General features: G+C 58.3%; 1 protein-coding gene across 1 annotated transcript in view; it reads left to right on the top strand.

Moving 5' to 3' along the window:
• ZNF831 (zinc finger protein 831) overlaps positions 1–21,264 on the top strand; it is a 76,484-nt gene that overhangs the window by 21,965 nt on the left and 33,255 nt on the right. The window contains exons 2-4 of the mRNA XM_036229669.1: positions 617–4,283; positions 5,459–5,580; positions 14,586–14,737. Of these exons, the coding sequence (XP_036085562.1) occupies positions 651–4,283; positions 5,459–5,580; positions 14,586–14,737 (3,907 nt within the window). The 5' untranslated portion in view covers positions 617–650. The remainder of the gene's footprint in view (positions 1–616; positions 4,284–5,458; positions 5,581–14,585; positions 14,738–21,264) is intronic.

The following is a 21,264-nucleotide window of genomic DNA, read 5'->3' as shown; positions in this document are numbered from 1 at the left end:
GACACAGTTGTCATATCTTTTGTTAGCCCCACAGGTCTCTGAGGCTCAGTTCATTTTTTTTCAGCCTATTGTCTCTCAGTTGTTCAGATCGGGAAATTCGTGTTGTCCTGTTTTCAGAGTCATTAAATTTTTGCTGTTTTTGCTGTTCTCCCCATTCCGCTCTTGAGCCCACCCACTGAATTTTTAAAATTTCGGTTATGACATTTCCATTGGATTGTTTTTTATTTTGTATCTCTTGGCTGAGACTTTCTATTTTTTGTTTGTTTGTTTGTTTCTGAGTGTCTCCTCTGCACAGGGCACACTATGCTAGGTGTCAGGGGACCTCAGTGACAAGCCTCCCATGGACCCATGTAGAGGGCGAGAATCAAGAGTCCCCTTGGAACACGTTAAATAAGAGACAGGATCCCCACGGCTCTGGACCAAAACCCCGCTTTGCCGTGTATCAGCTGCATGGCGCGGCCCCGCTGCTGCGAGCCTCAGTTTCCCCTTCCGCACACGGCATGAGAGCGCTTACTTTCTCGGGGGATTGTCTCAGCCTCGGCGGGGTGACGAACCCGCTGGCGGGAGGCAGGGGAGAGCGCGCTGCATGACGGGTAACGTGTGGTGTCGTCCGCAGGTGACCGGCATCCCGGGCCGTCGCATGACATGGGATGGAGGTGCCAGCCCTCGCCCGCCCTGCCTCTCCAGCCCGGGACCCGCCTGCGCGCGCACCTGCAGTCCCAGGGGCCGCAGGTGCGCAGGCCTCGCCCCGCCTGACCCTGGGCCCCGTCATCCTGCCGCCTGAGCAGGGCCTGGCCCCCGCCGTGTTCCTGAAGGCCCTGCCCATCCCGCTGTCCCACACGGTGCCTCCCGGGAGCCTCCAGCCGCGCGCGCCCCTGGTGGCGGGCAGCCTGGAGGCCGGCAGCGTGCCCTTCATCCTCAGCCCCCTGCTGCCGCCGGAGGGGCCCGGCCCCGCCCATCTGGGGAAGCCAGCGGCCCCCACGCTCACTGTGAACATCGTGGGCACTCTGCCTGTCCTGTCCCCGGGCCCGGTCCCCGCCCTGGGCGGTCTGGGCAAGGTGCGTAACGCCGGCAAGTACCTGTGCCCCCACTGCGGCCGCGACTGCCTGAAGCCCAGCGTTCTGGAGAAGCACATCCGGTCCCACACGGGGGAGAGGCCCTTCCCCTGCACCACCTGCGGCATCGCCTTCAAGACCCAGAGCAACCTGTACAAGCACAGGCGCACGCAGACGCACCTCAGCAACTCCCGGCTGTCCTCGGAGTCCGACGGGGCTGCGGGCAGCATCCTGGAGGAAGGGGACAGGGCTGGGGAGACCCCCAGAGCCGCCGGCAGCGGGGACAGCTGGAGCCAGGGTGGGGGTGCTGGGGCCCCATCAGAGAAGCCCCTCTCTCCGGACATCCAGGGTGCCGGGTACCGGTCCCCAGTCACCGAGAACCAAGATCTGAAGCCGGAAGCGGCCCCCCGTCCAGGGTCCACATTCACTGACAGAGAGGCCCCTTCGGACTCTGCCCACACGGGTTCCCCTGGTCGCCCCCCGGCTGGCCCGCAGCCCAGGCGTAAGCTGCCAGAGCAGACGGCGCCACCGGCCAGCCGGGCCTGCTCTGGGCTGCAGCAGCAGCAGCAGGCGGCGGTGGCCGCGGAGAAGCCTTGGGAGGCCCGAGCCCCGGAGGGCCGGCTGAGGAAGTGCGAGAGCACCGACTCGGGCTACCTATCCCGCTCGGACAGCGCGGAGCAGCCGCTGGCGCCCTGCAGCCCCCTGCACAGCCTGTCCGAGCACAGCGCCGAGTCCGAGGGCGAGGGCGCGCCGGGCCCGGGGGGCGGCGGGACGCCTGGGTCGGGCGCGCGGGGCGCCGGCCTGCAGCTGGAGAAGAGGCAGCTGGAGGAGCGCATCGCCAGGCTCATCTCGCACAACCAGGCGGTGGTGGACGACCCGCAGCTGGACCACGTGCGGCCCCGGAAGACCGTCCTGTGCAAGCAGGGGAGCCTCGACCTGCCGGTGCCCTACACCTTCAAGGACTCCTTCCACTTCGAGATCCGGGCGTCCGAGCCCAGCCGGCGGCGCCGGGGGGCCCTGTGTGCCGCCCGCTCTGCCTGCGCCCCGCTGGGCCGGGCGCGGCCCCTGTTCTTCCACTCGGTGCCCACGCAGCTCTCCTCCTCCGCGGAGTGCATCCCGGTCACCAGGAGCAACTCGCTGCCCTTCGTAGAGGGCGCCAGGGTGTGGCGGGAGCCACTGGACCCCCAGGACACTGGCCCCAGGGGACAGAAGAAGCCTCTAAGCCCCAGGCCTGCCCCTGCCCGACCGGTGGACGTCCCCAGCGGCCACCCCCGGGCCCTGGTCAGACAGGCCGCGGTGGAGGACCTGCTGTGTCCCCCCTCTGGGGATGCCGGGGCCCCTGCCGAGGACCTAGACGGAAAGAGAACGGCCGGAGGGGAGGGGACGGCCAGCAAGGGCAAAGCGGCCAGCAGGAAGTGCGGCCAGAGGAAGCTAAAGATGTTCTCCCAGGAGAAGTGGCAGGTCTACGGGGACCACACGTTCAAGAGCGTCTACCAGAAGGGCCAAGGCGGCCACCGCGGGGGCCAGAAGGCGAGGGAGGGGACAGTGGGCCGCGGGGCAGTGCCGGGCCTTCCTCTCCAGGAAGAGGCCGCTGGCTGCAGGGGCGCGAGCCTGTCCCAGGACGAGAGGACCCCTGTCTGTGGTGACACGTCGGTGGGGACCCCGCTGGGGCCCGGTGGAAGTCCGCCGGCCGCCGAGGCCTTCTCGGTGACCGAGCCGCCCAAGCAGAACGAGACGGCGGCCAGCGTGGGAGGCAGCGACCAGCCCAGGGTGGCCGGGGCCAGGTCGCCCCCCACACTCAGCTGCAGAGGACGACCCTGTTTGGGCAGCAAGGCCCCTTTGCTCCCTCCGGATGGGAGGCTGGAGCCGGGCTGTCAGCTGCCCCCGGCACGCGGCCCCGTCGGAGGAGGCGAGCCGGAGGCTCCCAGGCCACCTTCGTCTGACCCCCAGCGTGAAGGAGGCACGAAGCAGCCCTCTCAGCGCGCCCAGACGGGCCCCCGGTGGCCCGGCGGAGGCCGGCTCCCCTCCGAGAGGAAGAAGCTGCGGGTGGAGGCCCTGAGCGGCCGGGAACGGCCAGGGCCTCTGGGGGCAGGAGGCGAGACCCCGGGGGGCCCCGAGCAGGCCGCCTCCCCGCCATTTTGGGACCAGGACAGTGACCCTGGGGACAAGCCATGGGGGCCGTACGGGAGCGCCAAGTGCATGGCGAGGGGCAGGCCCAGGCTGCCGGAGGCCTCCGGAGCCTTCCCCACTGCCGCCTGTATGGCCCTGAGGCCGTCGGGGCCGAGGGGCCAGGAGGCGCCGCGGAGTCCCTCCCAGCCGGCCGGCCCGCCTCGGGCTCCCGACGGCCTCGCTGCCCCTACAGACACGTCCTTTCCTCCCAAGTACCTCCTCAGGTTGCCTCAGGGAGAGACTCGCCCGCCAGCGCCCGGCGCCCAGGGCCCAGGCCCAGGCCAGGACCCGCCCTGCAGGAGCGGGCAGCCCGAGGGACCCGCCTCCTTTGTCGGGTCGGGGGTGGGGACGCCCCCACCTCCTGGCACAGCCTCAGGCCTGGCCCCGGCTGGAGCAGACGGCTTCGAGGAGGACCCCAACTGGCCCAGGCCATGGGCAAGGAGAAAAGGGGTACAGGGGGAAGAGAGAGGGGGCTTGAACACCAGCACCCCAGCAGCCATGGAGTCTCCTGGCTTGACCACCGGGGCCCCCAGGGAGACGGCCTCCTTCCTGCGCACCCCGACCTGTGACCTGCAGAAGAGGGAGACCCACGACGAAGGACAGCTGTGCACGGGCAGCGCTTGGGCGTGTGCCCGGCGCCCTGGCCGCGTCCCCAGCCCCTGGGCACCCCGCCGAGAGGTGGGGGAGCCCCCCCAGCACGCCCCGGAGGCGCCGCCTGCAGCGCCCCCGGCCGGGCCCGGCCCGTTCCCCTCCCCCACGCTCCCTGGCTGGCCGGCGCTGGCCCCGCGTCCCCACGCGGAGACCCCGGGGGGCGGCGCCGCCGAGGGCCGCTTCCCCTCGCTGAGGACGGAGCCGCGGCTCACGTGGTGCTGCCTGAGCCGCAGCCTCCCGCTGCCCGCGGAGCAGGAGGGCAAGGCCGCCTCCATGCACCTGGCGCTGCACGCCCCTGGCGGCAGCCCCCCCGACGACGGTCCGGACGCCCCGCCGGCGGGCACGGCGGTGCCGGGAGGGTGGACCAGGACCGGCCCGGCAGAAGGAGGCCGGGCGCCGCCGGCGAAGGTAACACCCCCGCTTTGCCCCAGCGCCGCAGGGCAGAGGGCAGAGGGCAGAGGGCAGAGGCACGCGCTCAGCGGACAGGCCTCGCTGAGATGGGGGGAGGGGCGGGGCAGCGTGAAGCCAGCCAGTCACATCTGCTGCCCATTAGGACCTCTTCTGGGCCTGCTCCTGAGGGAGGTCTGGGCTGCCACATGTAGGACAGAGAATAACAGCCAATAATGCAGAACAAAGGAAAATCACGAGAAAACAGTTTTCAAAGCAAAGAATTATTATTGTACCCAAGCCTCTGGGTGAGATATTTTTCATAACTAGAAATAAAATTTAACTCTGAGCTTCCTGGCAGCACAGGCAAAAAGTGAAATGAAATGCTGGCCAGCAGAGTGCCGTGGGTCATCCAAGATTATAAACCAGAAACTCATTAAGAGATAGACTCCAGGCGAAAATGAAACCCAGCCAAAACCCCAAACCAACAACAACAGCAAAACCTCTTCAGAGAAGAGAGTGGTCACATCAGGGACTCCTGAGAAACGATCGCTGTGATCAGATGCGGCCTGCCTCGGTGTCCCTTGGGTGCAGTGACCAGAATGGGGAGGCGCTGGGCGCTCTGGAGAGTTCCCGCTCTTGACGAAATGATCAGCTTCTGGTCCCATCTGGAGAGCGATTCCGTGCATCTGGGTCCCCTAGTCGGGACGACTCTGGCCAGGGTGCCGGACGAGGGTCCTGGAGCCTGAGAGCTCGTTGACGTGCATGGAGAGGGCCAGGGCCAGGGCCTGGCAGGTGGGTGGGGCCCAAGGGGGCGGAGGCACTTTCTTCATCTCGAGTAGGGTACGTCAGCAAAGAAGGTGCCGGGCTAGGGGAGGAGGACCTCAAAGCCAGATTAGCCCCCCTTCCTGCAAAATGCAGGTGGGTACTGGGCGCGGGGGTCCCGGAGAGAGAGAGTTGGGGGGCACGGTGTTCCCTAGGCCCTCAGTTAGCCCCAAAAGTCTGGGTGTTCCTCTGTGCGTCCAGCCCAGGTGGGGTTCCGGAAGGTTCCTCCCAAAAAGCTTAGGGTGCTGGACGAGGCAGCATTTTTGCACCTTGACACCCCCAGACGGGCACCCTGACCACGGGGAACCCGCTGCCTCATTCCCGCCGTGGGTGCTCGAGCAACACGTTGCCAACGTGTCTGGTCTTTTCAGCTGCCCCACCCAACAGCCGGGGCGACGTCTGAGCCGGAACGGAGAAAAGGGCCGTCTCGGCGGAGGGCGACCGCGTCGCGTGGGAGCGGCAAGCAGAAAACGCCAAGCGTCAGCTCCAGAAGGTAGGGCACGTGGCCTCTTGTCCTTTCCACGTGTGCCCATGGTGTTGGGAGCGGCAGACTGCAGTCTCGCTACAGCCCCGGGGCAACCTTCCCGCAGGCTCCGAGGGCCTCTCCGTGCCCCAGAGAAAGAGCTTGGGGTGCAGGGCCTGGAGCGTCGTGGTCGAAGGATGCGGTCTGCCCCCCATCCCTCCGCCCCGCACGGCCCTGAGGGCGTGTGCTCTTCAGTGGTGCCTTTCCAAGGCCAAGAATCCTGCAAATCTTTGAAATAACCGAGCTGAAAACACATCCATTCAGTTTAAGACCTGAAGAGAGAGCGTGTTAATTATTTACAGCTTTTATTGCTTTTTTTAATTATGCAAGCGGTGCATGTCCTCTGCAGAAAAATTAGAAAATACGGATGAGCAAAGAGACGACAATCAAACATTCCAGCCGCCTCCCCACCGGCGATAACCGCCGTTAACGTTTAGGGGTGCGCCCTTCTAGACGCGTCCCCGCGAAGCGCATGCGCATAACCCACCAGCGACAAGCGGGGGGACGTGCGGGCGTCCATGCCGCCCCTTCCTCACGTAGTTCTTTGATTGTCTCGCTCAGAACCCGCAGGCTGCCCGCTGCGCGCCAGTTCTCAAGCTCATTGTTTTACCAGCCCCAGGTCCCCCTAACCCCCCAGCTTCCCAGGAAGCCTCTGTCGCATTCTCCCACGTTCCTCCTCCCCCACTCTTGGCCCCCCTCCCACTCCTTAATGGCACTCTGAGCCCCAGCCCGGGACTGTCCTGCCTTTCCGCTTCACACCTTGGCCTCCAGCGAGGCTCCTCTTCCTGGAATGTTCTTAGCCTCCCCGACTCCCTACTGTCAACGTTTAATCCAAAGCCTCGGCATTCTTCAGGAGGCCATGGAAAGTCCAAATTCGTCCTCGTAGCTGCTCAGACCCTCAGCGGCTGGAGAGGATGTACCGTCCTCCGAGGCCCCTGCCAATGTTCCGTGTGTGTGCCAGGACCACGTGCCCAGAGCAACCGTCGCTGAGGGCTGCTCTGCGGGGGTCTGGTACCACGACTCCCCACTCTTCTCATGCGGACCTGAGAGACGCGGAGAGGTCAGGTGACCTCCCCGAGGACCCAGATGTGAGCCACTATCGTAGGGGTACTAAAAGAATAAGAGAGAGAGAGAGAGAGAGAGCGCGCACGCGCGCAAGGAATCGAAAACCTAGCGATGGGAAGCGTCTTTAACCTGGTGAAGGGACTAAGACGTACAACCCCAGGAAGCTCAGAGAGTCCCGAATAAGATGACCCCGAAGAGGCCCGCACCAGAAACATCATGACTAAAAGGCCGAAGGTGAAAGACAGGGAGGGACTCTTAGAAGCAGTAAGAGAAAAGCACTAAGTTAGCTACGAGGAGCTCCCATAAGACTTCCCGCTGATTTCTCAATAGGAACGTGGCAGGCCAGAACGTGGCAGGGGAAGGGCGCGATGTCTCGTCGAATGCGTCGGGGGCATGTCCTTGCTTGTGATCGCTTGTGATGAGAACGTCGCCGGGCTCGACATTGTCCCGGAGGCTCCTTGAACTGCCATTATTTTGGGGAGTCTTTTTTCTGGTTGCTCTTCTGCTTGGGCGTGTGCTGCTACCTTACCTCCCAAGTCGCTGATTCAATCCTCTGCTTCACCGCCCAATCTGTTGATTTCCGTTAACGTATCCTTTGTTTCCGGTCATTGCATTCCTCACTCTGACCGGTTCTTTTTCATGTTCTCTCTCCCCGTTTTTTCGTTTCCTACCTCTCTGTTAAAGCTCTCACCGAGTTCGTCCACTCTTCCCCGAAGGTCATCGAGCACCCTCGTCGCCAGCTCTGCCTGGTAGATCGCTCGTCTCCGTTTCCTTTGCCTCTTTTCCTGGAGCCTCGCTCTGTCCTCTCATTTGGGACATGTTTCTCTGTCTTCCCACCTTGGCTGCCTCCCCATGTTTCTGTCTGTGTGCATCAGGTAGGGCTGCTCTGTCTCCCGGTCCTGGTAGAGTGGCTTTTTGTAGTAGGTGTCCTGTGGCACAGTCTTTCCTGGCCACCTGAGCTGGGTGCCCAAGGTGTGTCCTTTGCATAAGTCGTGTGTGCCCTCTTGTTGGAGTTGAGCTTTGGTTGCTGTTTATGTCAACGGGAGGGATTGGTTGGTTGTGAGGAGTGGCCGGCGAGGGGCCCCAGCTGCCGGCCAGGTTCAGCCACAGCCTGTGTACTGCCTGGGGCCACCTGGCAGGAGTCACCAGGCAATCTGCAGACGCTGCCACCCATGCTGAGTTTAGAGGTGCCTTGAGAGGCCAAGCCGGGAACCAAGGCCGGCTGCCGCTAGCGCCTGGCTCGGGGCTGCGCAGCAGGAGCTACGGGCCATGCCAAGGCCAGATGCTGCTGCTTTGGGTTTTGTGAAGCTTTGAGGGATTTTAAGAAAATCCTCGGTATGAGCCTAGATAGGCCATTTGTATGGGATAAAACGCTGGAGGCAGCTGGGGTGGGCCCGCGGATTGGGAGGGGAGGGGTCTCAGGGAGTCACCTGGGCAAGGTGACCTGAGTCAGCCAGGTGGATGGAGCTTGGATATGGTGCCCACCTGATGCCAGGCGTGGCGAGGGCTCGATGTGGGAGAGTGGCCTCCGCCAGCGCTTCCGTCTGGGACAAAGCCCTCGCCCCGGAGCCGGGCGGCCCAGCTCCGCTCCGTGCGTCCGTGGCGCCTTCGAGCCTGCGCCCCAGCGCTGCGGCCCGGGGCGGGCGAGGCCGTCATGGAGTAAGCCTGCGTGTGGCCCTTCAGGGGCACGTCCGGCGTTCCCGCAGACCCTCACCCGGCCGCCGACCCCGCCGGTTTCCACAGCCAGAGGTCGTGGGGACTTCTCTCGCTGTTTTGTTTTTGTTTTATTTTCATAATAGCCATCTTAACAGGATGACGTGGCATTTTGTCGTGATTTTGGTCTGCATTGCTCTTATGAGTAGCGGTCCCGAGCGCTTTTTCATGTGTCTGTTGGCCACGTGTGTATCTTCTACGGAAAAATGTCTATTCGGGTCTCTGGCCCGTTAAAGAATTGGGTTATGGTTAGTATTATTATTTTTTGCTGTTGAGTTGTATTAGTTCTTTATATATTTAGGATGTTAACCCCTTATCAGATATATAGTTGGTTTGCAAATATTGTCTCCTATAGGTTGTCTCTTCATTTGTTGATTTTTTTTTCTTTTGCTGTTAGTTTAATGTAGCTTTAGTTCAATGTAGTTTAATGTAGTTTTAGTTTAATGTAGTTTAATGTGGTTTTTAGTTCAATGTAATTTAATGTAGTTTTAGTTTCATGTAGCTTAATGTAGTTTTAGTTTCATGTAGTTTAATGTCGTTTTAGTTTAATGTAGTTTAATGTCGTTGTAGTTTAACGTAGTCACACTTGTTTATTTCTGCTTGTGGCCTGTGCTGTTGATGTCGTATCCAAGGCATCACTGCCAAGGCCAGTACCAAGAAGCTTTCCCCTTATGGTTCCTTCTTAGAATTTCGCCGCGTCAGGTCTCATGTTTAAGTCTTCCGTCCATTTCGAGTCGGATTTCGCGTATGGTATTAGATGAGTGTTTGATTTCATTGTTTTGCATGTGGATATTCAGTTTTCCCAGCACCGATTATTGAAGAAACTCTCTTTTTCTCATTGTATATTCTTGGAGCCCCTTGTCGAAGATTAGTTTACAGTGAGCGGTAGGTTTATTCCTGGGCCCTTTGTGTTTTTCCGTTGGTCAGTATATATATTTTTAAAATTGTTACCATACTGTTTTTATTACTAGAGTCTTATAATATATTCTAAAAGCAGGAAGTGTGATGCTGCTTGCTACCTTCTTTTTTTCTCAAGATTGCTTTGGGTGTTTGGAGACTCTCGTGGCTCTGTATGAATTTTAAGAGTGTGTTTTCTATTTCTATAATCTTTACTCTTCTTTTCAATCTTTTTTTTTTACACACTAAATATTTTCATTCTAAGAATGCCAACAAAGGAAGTCTTGGCGTGTCTGACTCTGTTTTACGTACTAGCTCTTCCTAATTGCAGCTTATTTCCTTGTTTGTTTTCGAATTTTTCATGGCGAGCTAAGATTTTTGGAACTTTGAGACTCGGGTCGGAGGTGGGTTTCTACAGAAATGATTTGTTTTGCACCCACTAGGCACTAATTTAAATAAAATTCTTGGTTTTAGCTTTCCTCGTGTTGCTGTATAGTGTGACGTGAAGCAAACCCATGAGAAGACTCTCTTATTGGTACAAAATTAACAGTAGAGACTTTGCCCCCTTCACTCAGTGAGAAGATTGGAATTATTTTTTATATCCCCTTGGCAGGCGATGGGGGAGGGTGTATCATTTCTAATTCTGTCGTGTATTTAGAGTATGACCCACTCTGTTATCACCTAGGATAGATTCTGGGTTTGGATCCTGCACCCTACACCCCAGCAGGCTACGAAAATGGAAAACCAAGCGCATCTGGTTTGGCATATGCCCTCATAATGAAAGCTTTCTTTCCTTCTCAGGTTTCGGGTTTTCACTTGACTTTTGTCTTGTAAATGGATCTTACTTTCTAATCAGCACACCAATACATTTCAATTTGTTTTAAGCATTTTTATGCTTTAATCTATATTTTTAGATGTTTGTAGTATAAGGATGAATATGGTGGTGGTCGATCGGAGCAACTAGTCCATTCTACCGTGGGAAACGGACTTCTTATTTTCTGACCTTGTTTACGATTCTGTTGTCGTCGAGAAGTTGTAATTTTGTCGCAGTGAAATGGAGCCACCTTTTCCTCCATAATCGTTACTTTTTGGTCTTGTCTAAGAAATCTTTCCTCACTCTCAATCTTCCAGTGTCCCAAATATAAAAATATATTCTATTTTTTTCTCTGCATAAGGAAGAATGAATTTTTGTTCATATCGAAAACTTGGACCATGGGTCAAATTTAGCTTTTGACCCGTTTTTGTACGCCCTTGTGAACTAGACGCGGTTTTTACATTTTTAAAAAGATATAATAAAGACTACGTGGAAGAGATTGCATGCGTCCTGCGAAGTCTAAAACGTTTATTATCGGAACCTTGATACAGAAAGCCTGCAGACTCCTGGATGAGTCACCTTTTTCCCTCACTTATTCACTGTTTTTTAACTTCCCACTTATACTTGGAGTTTCTTTCTTTTTTTTTTTTCAGGGCCTTCCATTCTATTGCATTCATTTCTTTGTTTATCGTCAACTCCAAATACCACACTGTAATGAAAATGGCTGTTTTCATTAATGAAAGTACATGAGTCAAAGGAAGGGATGAGAAAATGCAGGATCCATTTTCAGAGCACAAATGGAAAAATGTAGAAAATTCATACTTGGGTGCCTAATTGCCCTGACATTAACTAGAGGCATAGATTCCGAGAGCTCACAGAATCCGTCTCTGCCATGCCCAAAGCAGGCGCTGGACCATGGAATTGGATTCCATTGATTAATTTGTAACTGTGCACAGTGCCGTTGGAAGCATCGAACACCCAGAGACTCGTTCTAGAGAGCTTCTGACAAATGAAACAATGAATCGTGAAGTCCCAAGGGAACCGGAATGGGCGAGGAGGCGATGGGAGGCTGCACGGAGGAGGGTGCTCTGCGAACCCTGAAATGCACGTTCCCCATCGAAGGGGACAGCGGAAGAGAAACCCCTGGACCCTCGGAATGCAGTTTTCTCGATTGTTGCTGGTTTTCCGTACAAAGCGGAAGGTTGTGTGTCTCAGGCATGTGTCTGCTCACGTTTGCCATGACACGATTTACTCGTTCAATGATAGCTCATCGTCAGTAACAAGGGCATGATCTCCGGAGTGAGATGGAGTCACGGGCCTAGAGATGCGACGGCCACCACCACGCATGGTGGAGACCTTCGTCACATCCACCACGACGCCGAAAGCTTTGACCACGGTCCCGGGTTCTCCTTGCTGGGGTATGAAGGGATGGGATCAAGAGAGGACTAAGATGACAGACCGCACGTTCTTTCTCCAGGATGAGCGCGCGTGAGGTAGGCGCGTAAACCTCTGAGACCCTCTCCTTGGAGAGCAGGACAGGGTGCGGCTTGCAACCGCGTCAGGAAGCGTGACGAAAATCTCCCCCTGCTTTTCTCGTGAGCTTCCCACTAGACTCCAGCCGCTTCGGGTGCCCCCTGAGCTCTTGACCTTGGCCAGGCAGCTGGTTGTGTTGCTGCCGGAGCTGGTAGGAGGTGAGGTGGCTTTTTTTTGATGAGTTTTCCATGAGGTCTGTAAACACGTAGATCATACTGATGTTTCATTAGCGTCAGTAATGCGGGCCCTTAAAAGAAGAGCTACAGAGAGAGGCCGAGAGACAGGGTACACCACGCGTAGGAGTTAGATTTAAAATTTGGACCTGAAACGGTAGCTTATTAAAAAAACAAAGTGAAGGACCATCCAGGCCGGCTAAAAGCAGCAAATTAGACGTGAATACAGAAATCTAGATTGGTCTCATAAACACAGCCTTGAGTGGAAATGAAGAGAGGAAAGGAATAGCTCTGTGGTTTCACGTCACACGCACAGCGACGCTACGTGTTTATAGGCACGGGTGTGTCCTGAGGGGTGTTCGTCAGCCACACCCGAGCGAGGGTCCTTGGGAGAAGCGGGTGAACGGGAGGGAGAAGGGGAGACGCTCGGATCCCGCGTCTGAGCTCGCGCTCCCTGGAAACGGAGCCTGAGACGGGCAGCTTCGGGGGGCCAGGCCCTCAGGCGGCTCCTAACAGGGCGAGCGAAGAGCCGAGCCAAGATTTGGTGTTGGGCGTCCAGCCCCGCCTGGTGCCACGGGGAGCTCTGGAGTGGGAAGGGCGCCACGGAGCCCGACCTGCACAGAGACACGGGGACTAAGCTGCCCTATTTCGTGACAGATAGTCATTAAGGGCCTTTCCTGGGGGTGTGCAAACTCCCTCGGGTCCCTCCGGGCAAGACGGCTCCTATCCGGCAAGGGTGGCCTCTAGAGGAGGGGTAAGCGTGAGCCGTTAGTAGCCGACCCTCTGGGTGCCCAGTGTAGACCTGCAGCCCGGCGAGGGTGAGGGGCGCTTGCCGCCCCTGCGCAGTGGCCGGAGGCCCGGCAGGGCTGGGGATGGCGAGATGCGGCCCCCGCTGCGCCCCAGCCGTTCCTTCCTGGGGTGGTCCGTCCCCGGGAGGGGCTGCGCGCTTGCACGGCATTCTGGGAGAATCCAGGAGAGGAAGAAACAGCCCCTGCCCATGACTGAACAAAACATTACTTTGAAGACAATGCCAAGAACCATTTGGGCCCCCACCAAGGCCGAAGGGTCCAAATTCCACCCTAATGAGGTCTGAATTTGGGGGCTGGGACACTCCTAGCAGGCTCCTCGTTATTTTCATTGAGTGAAGTGACTTTCCTGTCCATTTTCCCAAAGCGAAACCTCCTCGCATTTCGAGCTGTGCCATTCTTAACCCCTGCCGTGCGCGCGGCAGTCACCCACTGACTCGGGGGCAAAGGCGACCCCCCATCGTCCTTCCTCCCCTCGTCCTGCCGTTTGAAATCGCACTCTGCCCAGGCCCAGCGGGAGCCCTGACTGGTTCAGGGGTTTGCGATGACCAGCAGCCCTGTGGCTTCCCGCCCTGGCTCAGAGAGCGCCTTCGTCACCCTGGGGTCTTGACAGGCAGGGATGGGCTGCTGCAAAGAACAAGGCCGGCGTCCCCGGGGACTGACAGCTCCTGCACGCGGCCAGGGGGCCAGGGCGTCGTGGGAGAGGAGCCTTTCCCCACCCACGCGGTGGAAAAGATGAACACAAAGCCTCTTTCTCACCATGGACGCGGTAAAAGCCGGTGCCCAAGAGGGCACTGCGTTCGCTCTGCAGACCTCATTTAAGATCCGCGAGCAGCCCTGGCGATCACGGGAACCTGGCCCAGTGGAGGCTGCACCTTCCTCCCCGGCCAGGTGGTTCTGAAGAGCGTCACGGGCGTGGGGTTCCTGCGACTCGAGGTTTGGGAGGAGGAGGGAGTGTTTGCGTCTCGACCAGGCAGCTAGAAGTGGGGCACAGAGCCGCCCCCTAACAGCGACCTCGCCAGAGTGGCGCAGGCACCGGGTCCGAGGCCAGCTACACCTGCACCCCGAGTCTTCACGTCACAGGCCGCCTCTCTGCGTCTCAGCTCTGTCACCTGCCCCCAGGGGCGCCGGACTAGGGTGCTGGCCCGTTTCTAGTCGCGCATCCTTACTAGTAAACAGTTTTGAGCCTGCGGCCTGATAAATACATGCCCGTTCCTTTTGCATGAGACACACACGTTCTACCCTACCCGTGACTATGTGGCTTGTTCAGGGCGTGCGGCACAGACGTGAGGAGGGCTCGTGGACGGTGACTGTAAACGGGAGGTCTGGAGTTTCCGTTCCCGGCCGTTGTCATGCCTGCCCACGGGGGTGTGAATACTTGGTTTTGGAGAGTAGACGAGGTAATCTGGAAAGGCTTTTCCAGATGGAAAGCCCGGGACGCTCAGAGGAGACCCTTCGGGCCTGCGTTGTCCAGGACGGCGGTTGTCCACGTGTGGCTATTCAGGTTCATTAAGATGAAATAAAATGTGGAACTCGGTTCCCCAGACACATCAAGGTCGTTGCACATGCTCAGCAGTTCGGTGGCTACTGCACTGGTCCGTGCGGATGACAGCACGTTCCGTCATGACGAGGCTCTAATGGCCTGTCTGCCACGCCGTAAGACCATCCGGTTCGGTATCTGGTGACCGCGAGGGGCCTTCGTGAAGCCCTCGTTGCATGCCGAGCGGCATGGGAACCGTTTGGTAAGCGTCGTCTCGGTTGGTCCCAACCGCAAGTTCATGACTTAGGTCCCGTTACCATTCGCACGTCGGCAGGGACAGGGCGTTCATCGTGCTGACGAGATGTGGGGCTCCCAGGCGCCCCACGGGGGCTCGGGTTTTCTCGGCTGAGCGTCGCCTTTCTGGGACTATGTGCGGGCTTCTGGGCACGCGCTCCCGAGGCAGGTGGCGGAATGTGTGCTTCTCCGTCCCGCAGGTACCGGGGGAGCTTCCTGCAGAGCCGCGTCCAGCTGAGCGTGGGAAGACTGCGCAAGCCACTCTGGGTGCCGAGGAAAGACTGCCCCCCTCCGCCACTCGCGGCACCGGACCCACGCGGGATCCTCGGGCGGCCGTCTTCACACACGGCAGGTAACGTTCTCCTGGGAGGTGAGTCCAGATGGGACGCGGAGAGGCACCGGGCTGTCGGGGATGCAGGATGAGCCAGAGACGGCCATCCTTGCCCTCGGGGGCCCGAAGCTCAGCGGGGGGACAGATGCCTGCAGGGTGATGACAGATGTGTGACATTTGTGAGACGGTGGGTGTGACCCTAAACTAGTGGATGGGGTACGGGGTGAGAATACCCAGCGAGATGGGCTGGGAACCCGATATCGAGATGTCAACAAACATCTGTGAGGACGGGCCACGTGTGCAGGGCCTGCGACCCCCGCAGGACCCAGGAGATGTGAGTCAGAACCCCCGGTGCCGCCCCCTTTCCCCGTCTCTGAAAAGGAGGTTCACTCGATCCTCTGCACAGGGCCACTGCGGGCCTACAACAGGTCAGTGGACGGGCTCGAGGGTCCACGTGAAACGGAAACCCGAGGACTTGTTACGTGTGAGGGTGGAGGGAACATCGCTTCCATGGGAGGCGGCAAGCCCGCGTCCTCGGGCGTGGAGATGAATAAAGGGTGGACTGACGGGGACCGCTTCCTGGAACGAGGGCTCTTTTCTGTTCTAATCGCTGGGCGACCTGCACGCACGGCTTAACTTCTCTGGACCTCAACTTCTCCTGCCTCTCCCCCTCGCCCCCCAGCAGCGGTGAGCCCCGGCGCAGCCTCGCTTGCAGGGTGTTGACTGGGGAACATGGGGACCATCTGGGCAAAGGCCGTGGCTCCCGTCTGGGCAGCGGGGACGGAATTACCACCCTTTCATGGCTGGTTGTTGTCTGTTCGGCTCCAGGGCTGACCCTGGGCTCTGTCTGGTGTCTGAAGTTTTGGCCCCTAAGGACAGTCGGCCAGACACGCCTCCTCCACCTCCGCGTGGCTGCCGCGCCCCCTCCAGGCAGAGGGCAATCCGTGCTCCCCCTCCCGGCGCCCCGGCCCCCAACCCCCGATCGGGCAGGCACACGCAGGCATTCGTCTTGTTCCTCAGTGAGAATTTAAACTGAAGTAGGGGTTCGCTCGCTCAGCGGGATGGCCGGCTGTGGAAGGAAAAAGCAGGGCCCCAGGAATGTGGGGTTCGGGCCCCGTGGGAGAGGCTGGGGTGAGCGGCGTGGGGGCCGGGTGCACACACAGCCGGGGAACCGGCTTTGCCCTTCCTCCATCTTCGGTGGCCATGATGCTCACCCCCGTCACCCCGAGTCGACGCAGCCGATGAGGGCGCCCATGGGGCGCGCTCGGGCGACGGCACCCCTTTCAACACCATCCAGCGGATCGGACTTGGGGACTCACTAGCACCTCCTTGGGAAGAAGGCCCAGGGGCGGGCTGGCCGGAGGGTGGGCGGGGCCTCTTCGTGCGGCGCACGGATCGCGGCAGCAGGGGCTGAAATCCCGCCGCCGTCCAGCCCGTCCGGCCCAGCCCCCACGTCTGTCCCCAGCGCCCCCAGTGGGAGCGGGGGCCTCTCCCTCACTTGCACATGCGCCGCTCATGGTGACCCTGAGAGACCACTTGGGAAGCCTCTGAATTCCATGGTCCTCTTCGCCCCCTCTTCCCTTTAAAGCTTCCCTCCCACGTGGACCGACCATCCACCATCCACCATCCACCATCTCCAGACTCCGCCCCCCCGACCCCGCCCCGCGCCCCCATGCTGGGAGAAACCCCAACTCTACATGTGTCTCATTTCAGCATCGACTCTCATTCCCAAATCTGAAGTGCAGACTGGGGGAGCTGAGGGGTGCTAGATAAAACCAGACCTGAACAGAAAAACAAAACCAGAAACGAAATCCATAGTTGAAATTCTCCCTGAGAGCGGAGTCCCGCAGTGTAGGTAGTAACGTGACAGGAACAGCCTGGAGTGGTGACAAGTGTCTGCGTCTTCGTGTTTGCTATTGGAGCAGAGGGCCACTGGTACCCATTTCAAAGGGCTCCCTCCCCTGCGGACAGGAAGAACCCAGGTGCGAGGCCCCGGGGCGCAACCTCCGCGTTGGCCCAGGGAGCGTTTGTCATGCCCGGCTCCTTCCTGAAGTGTCAGGGGACCCGGGCGCTGGCGGCCGAGGCCGCGGCGGACAGACCCTGATGGACTCGCTCGCGTTGCCGGGCGGGAGAGCGCGTTGGCATCGACGCCGCCTGGAAATCAAGGGGGTGGGGATGATGTCGCCACCACTTGGCGATAACGATATGTCACGGCAGAGTGACAGTGACGGGCATGCTGAGAGCCTGGGTGTCTGAAGACAACGAGCTGTGACTTCAACGGAACCGAGACGGGCCTTGGTCGTCCGCTACTCGCAAACAACATCTTGTCTCCTTCGACCTGGTGGGTTTTGGGTGGAGAGATCAGAGCTGGCTTCTCGGTGAGGGAGACGACCTCACTGTGCGTGTGTGTGCGTGAGTGCGCGCGTGCACACACGCACACGTGCGCTAGTGAGTACCTGCCAGTGTGTATGTTTTTAAAGAAGTGGACCCGTGTTCTCTGGCAGGATGATGATAGGATGATCTGTTTCGGGCGACCGGAGGGCCCGTTTCTGGGGAAGACTCGATAAAATCCAACAAAGAGATCGATAATAACCTTTGTGGGGAGGGGATTACACGGTAGGGAAAACCGTTGGCCTCGATCCGTTTGGCCAACTAGAACCAAGGAAACATTTGAAAATAAGTAGCCAGGAATACTTGTGTCCAGGGGCTGAAGTAAGATGTTATAACTGGTGTTTTATCTTCTTTATTTTTGGAAAAATCTTCCTGTCAATAATTTATGAAGATGAGAGAGAGAGGATGTTATTAAAAAACATTTTTTAAAAGGGATGCTTAATTTCCCTCTCTTTTAAACTATTCCGATAGCTTGGTACTAATCATTTGAATTAACAGATGGCTTGGCAGGGAAGTCATCTGTAAGCAGAAGGCCAGAGGAGTTATGAAGGATAAAGACCTAATTTATAAGGTTTTATAGTGATTGGAGTTTTTGAGACTCTCCTGAGAGCTGAGTCTTTTTTTTTTTTAACCTAAAATTCAGTGGTCCGCCCCATCTGAGTTTCCGGCAAGGGGGCTGGGGGAGCTGGAAGCTTCTTGTCATATGACTTAGCAGACGGCCCAGGGCAGAGGCGCTGCGCCTGGACAGGAGCATGATATTTCGGAGAACGTCCTTTCTCACCCATGTCCGCTTCAATATCGAGGCCGGGGTACGGCGTCGGGCAGATCTGATCTCGGAGACGCAAGCTGCCTCGTTGAAGGGATCGGTAAAAGAGGGTTCTCAGATGTCAAGTGTGACTCAATGTGACAAAGACAATACACATCTAAGGTCTTATGGTCCAAACATTCTTGATGGACACCCGAGTCGGAGATGGGCTGAGGACCTGCCCTGATTAACTGCTGAAAACTCTCGCTCTCTCCTTACCGTTGGCGCCCATCCCTGCCCCTCAGAGTGACTTTTACAGTGTAATATATCTTGATCACCAAGCGAAACCACAACTCATGCTCAAGACATAGAATCTCATGAAGTTGATGGGAGTGACCACTGGGTCCATTCATACCCACGGGCAGCGTCTGACGAGGTGGCACATGAACAAGAGGAATCGGATCGGGACGGGTCTTGGTTTTGTTGTTTTTCAAGATAAATTCTTGAAGTCCCTAATTCTTTACTATTTACTATAAAATTTCGGCCCCCAGTGGCGGATGAATTCATTCTGGGCGGCCTTTCCCCAGTGGCGGGGATTTCAGTTGCTAAGGCCCTCGTTTCCCACGCTGACCGGTCACCTCGCCTCGTTGCAGCGTCCGGCATGGTGGGGGGTCCTTGGTGAGGGCTTTTTCAGTGAGCGACTGAACAAGCGGAAGCAAGTCTCTTACCTCGAGCTTCCTCGAAGCTCGGCCTCAGCCGAAAGGACCATCGACCCAGCCCCCAGATCCTTGGAGATTTGGGAATGAGGAAAGGGGTGTGTAACCGGAAGTTCTCACCTCCGAGGGTGTCATGGAGACCCGTAGCAGAAGGGCCCAGTGCGCGTCTAGTTAGGATGGCAGTGGGCTGACCAGCGTCAAAGAAGCTTCATGTTTCTTTTCTTCAGCGAAGAAACTTTTTCATCTCAAAAACACCTTCCAGCTTCCCCTACCCCTTTGCTGATTCAATTTTGTGGCATTGCTACCTTTCACCTTACGGACAGCTGTCTAAACTCACCTCGGTTTTACAGACAAAAGGTCAACACGACGGTGACAATGAATCCAAAGATGTTCACTTTGATGCCCTTTGGCCTGGGACCCTGTCTCGCACTCACTCCGAGGGGCCGGATCTTAAGTGGGGGTTCATTTCCAAAGCCAGCCCTTTAGTCAAAGCCACCTGCATTCAAAGTTATCTTTGAAAACCTATGGACCCAATTATTAGAACGTAATTTGTGTCTACACCTCCGAGCAGGTTCTTGAGCACAGGTGGTTGGGTGCCAGCCGCAGTGACGGAAGAGAAAAGGCCAGCCGCCGGGCTGATTTGGAGAGAAACAGCAAATCCTCCCTCCGAGGAGCGGAGTGAGAAATTCTCAAGTGTCCCCACTTGGCTGTGCCCAGGGCGCGCCATTCGGTTTCAGCATTAAGCCTCTAAGACCGTTGTGACATTTTAATGGATTGGTTTTGTTGAGGTGGGGATTAGCCAAGATATTGGTCTGCGTCTTTCGGGCAGTGTGGGGGACAGCGCCTTTCCAAAGTCGGGGTTTAGGCCGTGCGTGTGAAGGGTCACCGCCGGGGTGGTTTCTCATCTCACCTGAACACCTGTCGTTCCGGGACCGGCTTTGGAACTGGGGCAGGGGGCGGGGCAACTACCCACCCCCCCGCCCCCGCCAACCTGAGCCAGCGGGCGGAGGTCGGCGAAAGACCATCTCCTCCTGTGGCTTAAGGGGGAGTTCACCCCCGAATCTTGTCAGGGAAATGGTCTCCACAGTGTTCACGTCCCAAGTTGGGGTCTCAACCGAGGAGAGACGCTTCGCAGGTGTGTGTGCGTGTGCGCGTGTGCACACACACCCGCGTGTTCCCGTTCGAGTGCCGTTTCCATTAGCCGCAGCAGTTGCAAAGCGCGCGCGTCCACACGAGTGGGCGCCGCCGCCCTGGCCCCGCCCCGGCCGCGGTCACGCGGCCCCTGCTGCGCGTCTCCCCAGGAGGGCTCTGCTCTGGAGGGAGCAGCGCCTTCCATTTCCGCACGTGGGGTGCGGTGGGGTTCAGCACGACGACCCCGAACTCTGTTTGCATTTCAAGGGGGACGTCGTCGTCTCGGGGAGCTTCGAGCTCATCAGCGCGCGGCCCCGTTGCCGGTCTCCTGACATCGCGGTCATCGGCCCTGGGCTGCGAAAAAAAAAAGAACCTCATAATTAGGTTTGTTCTGCGTTGTGTTTCCACGCACATCTCTTGCTCTCAAGCCGATGACACGTCGGCTCTTACTTATTTATTTTATTACCGAAACCCTTCGTGTTCCAGGGACCCGCCGCACCCGCGGAGCCCTGTTCCGTTTCCCCCGGCGCACGGAGTGCTCGCGTCCATGTCCTCAGAAACGCGTTTTGCGGAGCCGAGCGGGGAACGTCGATGTGCTCGGGGGTTAATGAATCGGGCTTTGGCTGGGCGCGTGGGAGCCGAGCGGCTTCCCCCGGCACGGTGCGGTGCGCGGGGCTGAAATTGGGCGGCGGGAGAGGAGCGCGTGCGGCCGGATCGCATCCATCGAGGGAGAGGCCGTACCGAGTGCTAAGGACTGCGCCGCGTTTATGGCTTTGCGATTCCCTGCAGCTGGCCCGGCTCGGAGCAGTAAACCCGGCGGCGTCCGGGGCTGCATTTTAAAGTGAGGTTTTAGGAAACTGTCTCCACAGCTGGGCTCAGGAGCTCCTCGCAGTTCAGGGTTCGTCCTCGCTGAACCCCCCGCCCCCGCCATGCTTGCGATGGGTGACGTGTGCGGACGGAGGAGCCGGACACGGAGAGGCGTTCGGGGACGAGGCACACCTGGCGGTCAGCCGTGGTCCCCAGAGTCAGACGATTCCCCTGCCACCTTCAGAACCGTCACACCTGGTGTCACCTTGGCCACTATTGGCTTACGGTACCTTTCAGGCTCACTGACAACAAACCGTAAATACGTTTTATCTAATTTGTTTTTTGGTTTTACATAAAACAGAAATATATTTATCTTAAAGAGAAACTTTACCGTCATTAAACACGGAAAGCCAACATCATGTGCCATTCAGAGAAGCTTCCAGAATAAAGCCCCCATGGAACAGTGCTCATCTGCACAGGCTCTGGCTGGAATTGGGCGTGGGCCCCGATTCGCTCCCTCTGCCCCTTGGAGGCCCGGACGTGCTGCTTAGCGCCCGGCTGATCCTTTCCTCTCTCCTCAGTTAGGCAGGTGACGAACAGAGCCTTCTCTCCGTGATGCTCAGAGTTATTGAACTCTGAGCTTGAGAATCATCCCCCCTGCCTCCCCCCCCCCCGGGGTCTGAGCCCCTCCTGGGACTCTGGCCAGTGCCGCCACACCCCCTTCGTGGTCAGTAGGACCCCCGCTGGCTGGGATCAAC

The sequence above is a fragment of the Rousettus aegyptiacus genome, unplaced genomic scaffold, assembly GCF_014176215.1.
Source record: "Rousettus aegyptiacus isolate mRouAeg1 unplaced genomic scaffold, mRouAeg1.p scaffold_m13_p_12, whole genome shotgun sequence".
NCBI lineage: Eukaryota > Metazoa > Chordata > Mammalia > Chiroptera > Pteropodidae > Rousettus > Rousettus aegyptiacus.
Note: the sequence above shows the minus strand (reverse complement) of the source record. Positions and strands in the feature narration are given on the sequence as shown.